The sequence below is a fragment of the Coccinella septempunctata genome, chromosome 2 (assembly GCF_907165205.1).
Source record: "Coccinella septempunctata chromosome 2, icCocSept1.1, whole genome shotgun sequence".
NCBI lineage: Eukaryota > Metazoa > Arthropoda > Insecta > Coleoptera > Coccinellidae > Coccinella > Coccinella septempunctata.
In genome coordinates, this window is record NC_058190.1 from 26,631,102 (window position 1) to 26,641,881 (window position 10,780).

Sequence of the window (10,780 nt, forward strand, 5' to 3'; positions counted from 1 at the left end):
TAGAGCGGGAAATCAGAATTCGAAAAACTGAAAAAAGGTTATAACAAAAATTAAAACAAGTTATTATTATAAGGAAAAACTCAAAAACATGGATAATAATCGAATAATTAAAAAATTACAGAATGCTTTGAAATTAGGTGGTTTTAATATTCGTAGGTAATTGATTGGTCTGATATTGGCGTTTTGAGGTTTTTTGTATCCTCTTTATTACAGGGAATTATGTACAATCATAGTAGAAGAATTTACAAAGAGGAAAATAAACTTAAGTGATAAAATAGTCTTTGAAGACTGCATAACACATTTGAGTTCATCTCTTGAAAATCAATGTATTGCAGGACAGAGTATTGAGGAAGGTCAAGTAGTACGAGCTGTTGAGGTAAGCAGTAATAGGAAATTCAATAATAAATAGCTAACTCTCAGAGTTGTAGATTTTTCTGAATTCCGGATTGGATAGAAATGAGACAGCTTTCTCAGTCATTGAAGCTTTTGACTTTCCCAAATTTTATTATGATCCTGACCGGAAATTATACTTATTATCTAAGCAAAAATCGAAACTCCTCTCAGATGCTACCTCAAAATCAATGGTATTTATTGAACGATACCAAACAATATTACAAAAAACACGAAGGATGTTCTTATCTACTGCATCTGCTGGAGAGAAAAATATGTTGAAACTCCAAACTGTAGATTTCCTACTAACAATATCAAATGTCTGCTTAAAAAACACGTTGATCTTAGGTTCAATTATTCAAGTTTCAGAGGGAAAATATTGCCTAGAGGATCCAACTGGAATGGTAAACTTGGATATGAGCCACGCAAAGTTAGTATCTGGGTATAGTTCTTTCTGAATTTCAATTTTAAACATGCTGACTTCATTATAAGGCTTCTGATACCAATGACCAATGATCTAATGATTCTAAAGCACCAATAAATTTTCTTCATATTTAAGTTTCTTTTGGCTTATGCTGCAGATAAACTGGGTAAATAGAAAGTTAGATATATAAAGTTGGCCGGCAAAAGTTGCCGTAGGAGTCCCTCAAGAATATTTATAACAAATTAGGAAGTAAACAACTATTTCTATTATCAATGATTCTATACTTCACAAAACAGTAATAACTACTCAGAATCAATAAATAATAACACAATTTTGATTCAATATTGATACCTGGCCATATATAGTTATAAAATTTTTTAATAAAGAGAGATGGAGTAAAAACAATTCAACAAATGAAATAAAATCACGTAATGAAAAGCCCAAAATAATTGAAAAATGTTGATTAACAATAGCTGTCGAATGAGCCTTGTTTTTTTAAGTAGGGGATAACAGGGTGAAGTTGAGAAGCCATTTTTTGTTTCTTTAGGGTTGTTATCACGATTACTTCAAAATTTGAATTGAATTGAAAATTCAGGAAAATTCTGTGGACTATGTATGTAAAGGCCCTTTATCTTGTAGCTTTCAGGGAGGTTTATTCGTTGAGAACAGTTTTGTGTTAGTTAATGGTGTTTATGAGGATAAAACTCTTACAGTATCAACAATGTTGATGCCACCAGGAGAGGCATATGAGGAATCAAGGTATTTTTCTTGATAATATTACATTCCATTAATAATATGACCTACGCTTACTTATAGGGCTTCATTTGCAAATATCAACTACTTTGGAGGTCCATCAAGAGTACCACTAAGAGATTCAAAAAACTTAAGAGAACATGCAGAAAGGAATGAAAATGGGATGATACAAATTTTTTCTGATGTTTGGTTGGATCATGCCCTGGTAAAAACTACTTCCTTATTCATTTGCTATTTATGTGCAGTCACATATAGTGTAACAATTTGAAAGGGTTTTTTTATTTGAATCTTTTATTTAAAAATTTGCCGCTTCAACATCTAGGTCCTTAGCGGTAAAGTACAGGATGGGCTAAATTCATTGTCTACTGAGGGGATCTCGAGAACTATAGCAGCTAGAAGAAAAAGGATGATACATTATCTAGCTCTTTTTCAGAAAAACAAAGATTGGTGAAAATCGTAGCCCCCTACGATTCTTCTTATTCAAGTTATTAGTAAAAAATGAGATTTACACGATTTCGAAAAGTCCTCATAACTTTTTTGTGTTTGAAGTTACAGATTTGAAACTTGAACCTACTACAGGCACTTTTTTATGTAGAATCCACTGACGACCTCGAAATGTTTTTTCGTTTCGAATTATTAAGCGGACTTTCGTTTTTTTAAATGCCAACTTTTATTGAATTTGTTATTTTTGAATAGGGAAAAATCTTTTGTCACAAAATTCTACGTATAAATGTGCCAAAAGGAAGGTTCAAGTTTCAGATCTGTAACTTCAAAGATAAAAATTTATGGGAACTTTTCGAAATCGTCGAAATCTCAATTTTTGTTTATAACTCAAAATCTAGAAATGATAGGCCGGTTCTCTTTTCAGATTTGGAGTAGTCAGGAAAAAAGAGCTAAAGAATAAGTCCTCCGTTTTCTTCTAGCTGCTATAGTTCTCGATATCCCCTAACTAATTTTGCCCACCCCGTACAGGTAAGTAAATGTAGAAACAGTATGCATTTTCAAAAACTTACTGGAGTTTATTCGATCCGTAACAAAGATTATAGAGTTAACTCTATAATCTTTGGATTACCTAAACTAAACCGAACATCCAGCCCGTGTTCGGAAAGTACGGTGCTGTTACCTCGATCACTTACTCGGGTTGATTTTCCGTAACCCTATACAAAAGCAGGGTCGTTCGAATCCATTGAATAAAGATTATTCAATGTTCGAATCGCTAGAGTCACCGCATGCGCACTGCAGTTTAATTTTGTATCTGACGCGGGAATAAGCCTTCTACTCTATTCTTAATAATTATGGAAAGAGAAGAGAATTCGGTTCAATGTGAAATTTGAGGTTTCAGGTAGCTAATGCCACTATTGCTGCAATTTTCCTCTTGCTCCTAATTCTGATAAATAGATATTGATATAAGATATGGCAAACGCCAATAAATTCAAGCAAAGCTTCAGAAAATCCACATATTAATTGGGAACAGGAATCAAAATATTTGGTTATTTATTTATTTATTCTTGAAAGCTACAACACTCAAGCTAGCAGCCCCTCTAGACATGGGTGAAGACAATTTGGGCTCAGCACGATGAGGCTAGGAGATCGGGTATTTTGTTAGGATCTGTGGGTAGATACTTTTATCGTAATTTGGAGATTATTTCGAGGAATTTTTGTTGAAGCGTGACTGGCTGAGTTTAGGTATTCCTACTAGTCCATGATGGGTGTTTGGAAGGCTTCAGGCTCAGAGTATCTTGGAAAATTGGGTCCACTTCGTAACTTAATTTACCATTTTATGATCAAGTCATATGTATGACTTTGATGGTTGTTGTAGAGCTATCTATACTTCTGTCCAAAAACGTTGCCTTTGTAGCAGAGATCCCTGTCGTGTAGATCAACAGAATGAAGGGTGGTAGTTCGCCAGTTTCTATACATATAGACTTCCTGAAGGACTTGCTATGAAAGCACCTGCAGCTCTTCGCAGGGCGTTATCCTGCACAACCTTCAGAGGTTTTAGTAAAGTTTTTCTAGAGCTGTTGCATATATATTATTAAATCATAGTCAAGTTTCGATCATATAAGAGTTAGGTAAGAAGGTCTAGAAGTAAAATTTGCTCACATATTAATATGTTTATGCCATATTAATTCATGGTGAATGTCATTCCGAGATATGGGCGTTGGTTTACATTGTGTAGGGGAGGTGTTAAAAAGTCGAAGATGACATGATATACGAGGTATTTTCATTACTTTTGTTTTGTTTGTTGATGGTACAAACAACACGTTCTTGATCCCACATTCGACGCAATATTCACTGCTCAACAAATTTTTATACTATTAATTTTAATTTAATCAATTTTATCACTAATAGATTATTTTGGATGATATTTAAAAAAACTAGTGTTAAACGAATATTTTTCTTCATTCTGCAAAATTAGCCAAACTTTGAGGACCTGCATGGCGAAAACAAATAATCCAAAATAAATGTATTTAGTCTCATTGGAGGCAAAATTAAATGCTTTACAACATGCATATCTTTTGAAATTTTAAGTCCCACAGGAGATAGAAAAACCGCGTAAACACCAATTCACAGGGCACATTTTAGCCCACCCCTCCCAATGCAAAACTCCGCCGAGAAGGAAATCCTAGCATTTTCATATTGGGACATATATAAAGCTATTCCAGCTACTGGCCTTAACTGGGACAAAATAAACAAAAAAAACCACATACAAAATATAATTTTCGTATTCGTGGAATGAAATCCACGTAGATTCATGAATATTTTGTATTTAAATCGAATTAATTATATATAATGGAAAAAGGAAGTATGTTTTTGCAGAAAGTGAAACCTTTAGGTTATTGTACTTATTATTTGTAATATTGAAGGAAAAATTATAAATGTAAAATTCTAAGTTTTCCAATTGAAAAAGAATATATTTTTGGTGCATATCTGGATATTTAGGTTTTTATAATCGTTTTTATTGAATATTGAGTATCCTTCTACGTAACAGCGATGACTGTTTCAGGCACAAGGGTTCTATAGTCAGTGGGTAAATATGTTTCAGGTTTTCGAAAAACTGGAAACATTATTCGAAGGTTTTCAAGAGGATCCACCTATCGCATTTTTATTTCTGGGGAATTTCGTATCTGAATCACATGGACATGAAAGAATGGATATTTTGAAGAAATGTTTTAAGCAACTAGGAGAACTTTTAAGCCGTTACCAAAGTTTAATAAGTAACAGTCAATTTGTTTTTGTCCCTGGAACAACAGATCCATCGACACCTCATATTGTACCAAGGTAATTCCTGATAAACTGAACATTCATTCAGAAGAAATTATAATATATTATTTGAAGGTTATCTCTACCATCGTATATAATAGAAGATTTTTTGAAATTGGTGCCAAAAGCTGTATTTACAACCAACCCTTGCAGAATCCAATATTGCCACAGAGAAATCACAGTATTCAGATGTGATCTCCTCACTAAATTACTGCAAGGTGCCTTATCCAAACCCAACAAAGATCATATAGCAGATTATGTGAGTTATATATTTTGAAATTGATTTTTTTATCAAACACATTATCATGCAACTTTCATACATGTGATACGTAATGAGAAAATTTTGATGAACTTATTATCTCATCACTCGTGAATTCAGTATGGTTATCACTATATTATATCTCAAAATATAGAGTGTATCTCTTGTTCAGACTCTTTCATATTTACATAAACGCCAATAAAATATCATGGCTTTTTTCAATATTATATACAGGGTGATTCATAACTATTGGGCAGATTGTTTGGACCAAAATATGACGATAGGACCAAATATACCTCAATAAAATATTGCTGTAGAAAAAGATAGAGGGCGTTAAAGTTGAATTTTTTTTCGTTTTTTGCTAATAATTTCACTGTATATTTTTTCATCCGTTTTTAAAAAAACACAATTGAACAGTTCAGAGCATCGGAAGGGGATTTGAAGTAACGATTTATTTATTTTATTTATTTATTTCGACGATAAAGCATAATTAAAAACAATGTAACATAAAAAGAATAAACTTAAATTAAATGTTCTACGTGGTCTCCTCCGACTTCTATGCCTTTTCTAATTTCTTTAATAAAGGACTTTCGAACTTTGAGAAAATATTATTCTGTCCCCGTATGAAAAATTCAACTTTAACACCCTCTATCTTTTTCCACAGCAATATTTTATTGAGGTATATTTGGTCCTATCGCAATATTTTGGTCCAAAAAATTTGCCCTTAGCCTATGTACCAATAGTTATGAATGTATAATATTGAAAAAACTCTCTGCTCTTTTGTTTTATTTGAACTGAACCCCTTTACCGAGGGAACATTCGTTTCTGTGATTCCAAGCAGGGACGAATGGCTCCATCACAAGGATTTCTATTTACAAGGACCTTGCTGGTTTACTGATGGCTCCAGAACCAGTCAGGGATCTGGAGCCGGAGTCTACAGCCGTAGACCGCTGACCAAACTCAGTGCTAGTCTGGGAAAGTCGGCGACAGCTTTTCAGGCAGAAATCTTCGCCATTGATCTGTGCGCAGGCCATTTACTTGACAGTGGCTGGGCGGGCAGATCGATAAAAATCCTTACGGATAGTCAAGCTGCGATCAAATCTCTCGCGGCTGACAAATGCAACTCGGCACAGGTATTTGAGTGCAGATCTAAACTCACCAAATTGGGAAGTTTGAACAGACTGCAACTGATTTGGATACCTGGACACTCTGGCTTCAGTGGCAACGATGTATCGGATGCTCTGGCCAGAGAAAGCGCGACATCAACGCTTATTGGCCCGGAACCTAGCATAGGAATTCCCAATTCCTTAATCAAGGACCGAAACAACAGCTGGATAAGGCAAAAGGTCCTAGAGTACTGGCGCAACCGACCTGGATTGCGTCACTCGCATAGGGCTATTTCAGTGCCTCCCAGCCCATACACCAGTCGCTGGCTAGAATTTTCTAGAACTAATCTGAGATCCATAATAGCGGTTTTTACAGGACACTGCAGACTCAGAGCCCACCTCAAAAAACTCAAGATCGTCAACGACCCACTCTGCAGACTCTGCTTAGAGGAAGACGAAACAATTGAGCATATCCTCTGTGACTGCCCGGCGGCAGACAGGGTCAGACTCGGAGTTTTCGGCTCTCCGAAGATGATCCTAGAGGAACTCAAGAATCACTCCCCCTCCGACATCATCTCCTTTTTGGGTAGGATGGGACTAGAGGGAGAGATTTAGCTCTTTGAGCATGCTTGTGTGCTACAATAGACCGTTGGTCGCGGTGGCAGGTTTGGGTTAGTCCGTCCAACACACCCAGCAATCAGTATCAATCAGTATCAGTAGCCTATGTCCCAATAGTTATGAATGTATAATATTGAAAAAACTCTCTGCTCTTTTGTTTTATTTGAACTGAACTCGATGAAAATGATGACAATGACTATGAAACTTTACATAAGGGTTGAACGATGATTATTATAGAATGGAAAAGAAGGTTCACTAAATAGTGAGGCATATCTATTCTAGCGTAGTGGTGAGTAGGCTTCAAATTTCAGCTCTCCCTCCATTTGTATATATTTTTGGAGTAGCATAGAAATCGTCAGTTAATTTCGAAAATATATGTTGAATTCAACTACACCAGAGTGTCGCTGACTTCATTTTTGGTGCAAGAGTAGGGAAATATCGTGGCGACAGTTTTGAGACTAATCAGAAACGACCATGCAAAGATATCACACACCTTGTGTAATATCTTTGCGACCATGCGATTTGCCCTAACCTCCATTGTTCTGTCGCTGGACTGCAATCTCTCTACTTGAATTCATTCAACTATGGGCCTGTTCCGATATTGCTGGTTTTACTGGCCCGCAATCGAATAACAATAGAACTCGAACGACTGGGCCAATAGGCATCGTCTCTGAAATACTGACAGTACTGTTCAGGAATATCGGAACAGACGGTATACCAGAATGTCGCTGACTAGCTGAGTACATTTTAATTGCAAGAGTGGGCATGGGCGTAGTAGGAGCCAGGTTGGGCACGCCCCCCCCCCCCCTCCCCCCGAATTCTCCAGGAGAAATAATTTTGAATTTTACTTTTCTACAGACTTTACAACGAACAGTGTAGTGTAGCAATGAAAATCATCATTCAACACTTGCAGAACGAGTATAGTTCAGTGTATCAGTCTAGTCTGATCTAGTAGCATAGAACTGACACATTGTTTTCGCTTATCCAAACATTCAACTCAAAATTTTACTTGAAATTTGAAGTAGCGTTTTATGACAGCACGACGTCTGTAGGGTCTGCTCAGCTCATACTGTATAATTAGACGATGCCTAGAAACATACTAGACACGGAAAGACATTGAATAAGTTTCCATTCACAACTGTAGGTACCTGCCATACCATAACCGGATTACTATCGACGGCGCGGCGATTGAATCCTATAAGGATTCAATGAATATATTTTATCAAGTTAAAATATAGGAGTTTTGCTGTTGTATTGATTTTGGGAGATTCTTATTTCTTACCTACCAATTGTTTTACGTGTTGCCACAATGCAGAAATGTATGGATTTGTTCACAGTATCGTAGAAACGAACAAAACTGTCTTTCAGTTCCTATTTGAGAATACAATATCGACAAAAGTATCACTATTCATTTACAGGTTACAAGAACTGTGATAAGTCAGGGTCATTTGACGCCGATGTCATTGAATTCCCAGCCTGTACATTGGGATTTCGATTATACGTTAAGACTTCATCCATTGCCAGATCTGATAATTTTAGGAGACAAATCGGAGACATATATAGGAGAACACAAAGGGTGTAAAGTGGTCAACCCAGTAAGTTGCGACTTTATCGAATTAAGAGATTATTATAAAAAAAAAATATCAAAATTGTACATAAACCATTGAATGGATAGTGTTCTCGCTGCAATCTAATGGATATGTTTGGATAAGGGAATAAACAGCTCGAATCTTTCTTTTAGTAGGTATTCTCTTTAAATTACATCAAAGTTTCGACGACCTTCGCAGTCTTCTTCAGGGTGCAAACATGTGGGTTTAACAATATGTAAATGCATTTTTGATAGTCTTGTATAATTATTGCTCTTCACTGGAGAGAGTTTCATTATATGACTGAATTTTTCCATCAGTTATTGTTAACCTCACAATTTTGCATCCTGAAGACGGCGAAAACGTTGCTGTAAATTGAAGATGATACTTAAAGAAAGAATCGAGCTGTCTATTCCTTTATCTAAACATAACCATTGATATAAAATGAGCAAATGTTACGATCTTAAACGGACTAGCCAACCAGCATCACTCGGAGCATTAACATTCCATCAAGTAAGAGTATATGCTGACTATGGTTTCGGTCTAATTCGACCTCATCAGAGAAATACAACTCCCACCTCGATGTCACTCTATGTCAGTAGACGCTGCGATGTATGACATAGAGAAAGGGTCTCTGATGTATGAATATGTATCAGCGCCACCTGCAGGAAACGAGATCTAACTTCTTCTCAACCCCCAGAGCAAAGATAGTATCTTGCATCCGTATGCTCCAACCGCATTTCGCTGTGATCCTGCATTCGAGGGGGAGCTGCAGAACTGTTCGTGTTTACAGCAGTAACCGACGAGGGCTGCTATTCTCGAGCGTTCGCAATATATGCGATCGTGCGCATCGAAAAACGTTGTGAATGTTTTTAACATTAAATAGCCGAGTTGCTCAGAGTTTCACCAAAGTACTGTGTGTTTTCATAAGGACTAAGCACAATGCTTTGGTGAAACTTTGAGCCACTCTGCTATTTAATGTTAAAAATATTCACAACGTTTTTCGATGCGCACGATCGCATACATTGCGAACGCTCGAGAATAGTAGCCGAGGTCGAAAAGAGACGAAACTATTGCCAGAATCTATCCCTTCCCGAACTAATGGGCTTTCTGTTGATACTATACAGGGTTAGAACTATTTAAAGGGGGACTACAGGGATATCGAAAACCGTTAGAAATACAGGGTAGCTTGAATTACGAAAAAGTTACGTTACTCAATGATGAGTGGGTGGGTGTAAACAGTTCCCAAATATCTCCGATGGTTCCTGAGATATCTCGAAAAAACTGAAAATCAAGATTATTATTTTTTCTTCATAACTCATTTGTTTTTGGACATAATTACGCGAAATTCGGTGTGTAATCATAATTCTATATAGCGATTGTACTGATGCACTACTTTTTTGTAATTTATGCCACCCTTTATTTTAAACGGTTTTCCATATTCCTATAGTCAGACTCTAAATATTTCTAACCCTGTATAGTGATGTTGGTTGGTTGTTGATTTTTATATCAAAGGATGATATACAAGGTGGCCCAGAAAAAAATGCATTTTTGAAAATTGAGATAAAAAACTAGTATACTTTAAAACGTTCAATTTTCTAAAATTCAAAGTAAATTAAATGCGATTTTATTTTTAAAATTTTGAAAAACTTTCGTACGAGTTTCCCTTGAAATGGATTATATTTCTTGTTGAATATTCGACTTCAGTTGTCGGTGTGGGAGTATTAGAGTATACTTTGCATTCAAGGTGTCTCCATAAAAATTGAAAATCAATCTGAAGGAGTTTAGAACTCCTTAGGGAGCCAGGATACGTCACCCCTCGACCCCCCTTCGAACTTGTTGATTGGTTTTGTGGGCGCGTTAAACTCTTTTGCGATTTTGAGGCCATTTTTTGTGTTGATTCTGTTCTTTAAAATCTCTCAACTCACTGCTTAATTAAATAAAAGGCTTCGGACGCTCATTGATATGCCGTAGTCCGAATTTAAAGCGGAAAAGGCGTTCAGCAGTCACAAAAAAACGAAGGTTCTTGTAATAGGCGTGGAAGCAGAATGTGTGCTGTTTGCCCGGGTAAAAACTCTCACGATTACAAAAATTGTAATGGCCACATACTGATATCTCCCCCCTACTTCCCTCTTTCATAAAGTATAGAATTTAGCTAGGTTTCAAAAATAAATTTCTTTCTGGGTCAGCCAGAATATTAGAACTATTTTGATTATTATTGTCCGCTTCATTCCAGTTGAACATATGAATATATTAAATTTTGTTTTCTTTTGCAGGGACCTTTTTGTGAAAAGGGATTTGAATTCATATCATATACTCCTTTTACAAATAGCATTGAACCTTGTGCACTATAACAGTAAAAAATGTACCATTTATTGAA

General features: G+C 36.1%; 1 protein-coding gene across 1 annotated transcript; it reads left to right on the top strand.

Annotated features, from left to right (window-relative positions):
• Positions 1-2: 2 nt before the first annotated feature.
• On the top strand, positions 3-10,773 carry LOC123306290 (DNA polymerase epsilon subunit 2). Its single transcript, XM_044888202.1, has 9 exons — positions 3-156; positions 214-376; positions 429-820; positions 1,454-1,573; positions 1,631-1,772; positions 4,614-4,849; positions 4,907-5,090; positions 8,233-8,409; positions 10,677-10,773. The coding sequence occupies exons 1-9, from the start codon at positions 89-91 to the stop codon at positions 10,752-10,754; spliced, it is 1,560 nt and encodes a 519-aa protein (XP_044744137.1). The 5' UTR covers positions 3-88; the 3' UTR covers positions 10,755-10,773.
• The last annotated feature ends 7 nt before the right edge of the window (positions 10,774-10,780 follow it).

Excerpts from the sequence above, each read along its gene's own strand:
- LOC123306290 (XM_044888202.1), top strand. The coding sequence starts at position 89 with ATGGATAATAATCGAATAATTAAAAAATTACAGAATGCTTTGAAATTA. Across the intron at positions 821-1,453 it reads TTGGATATGAGCCACGCAAA|CTTTCAGGGAGGTTTATTCG; the intron begins GTTAGTATCTGG and ends TTTATCTTGTAG. Across the intron at positions 4,850-4,906 it reads ACACCTCATATTGTACCAAG|GTTATCTCTACCATCGTATA; the intron begins GTAATTCCTGAT and ends TATTATTTGAAG.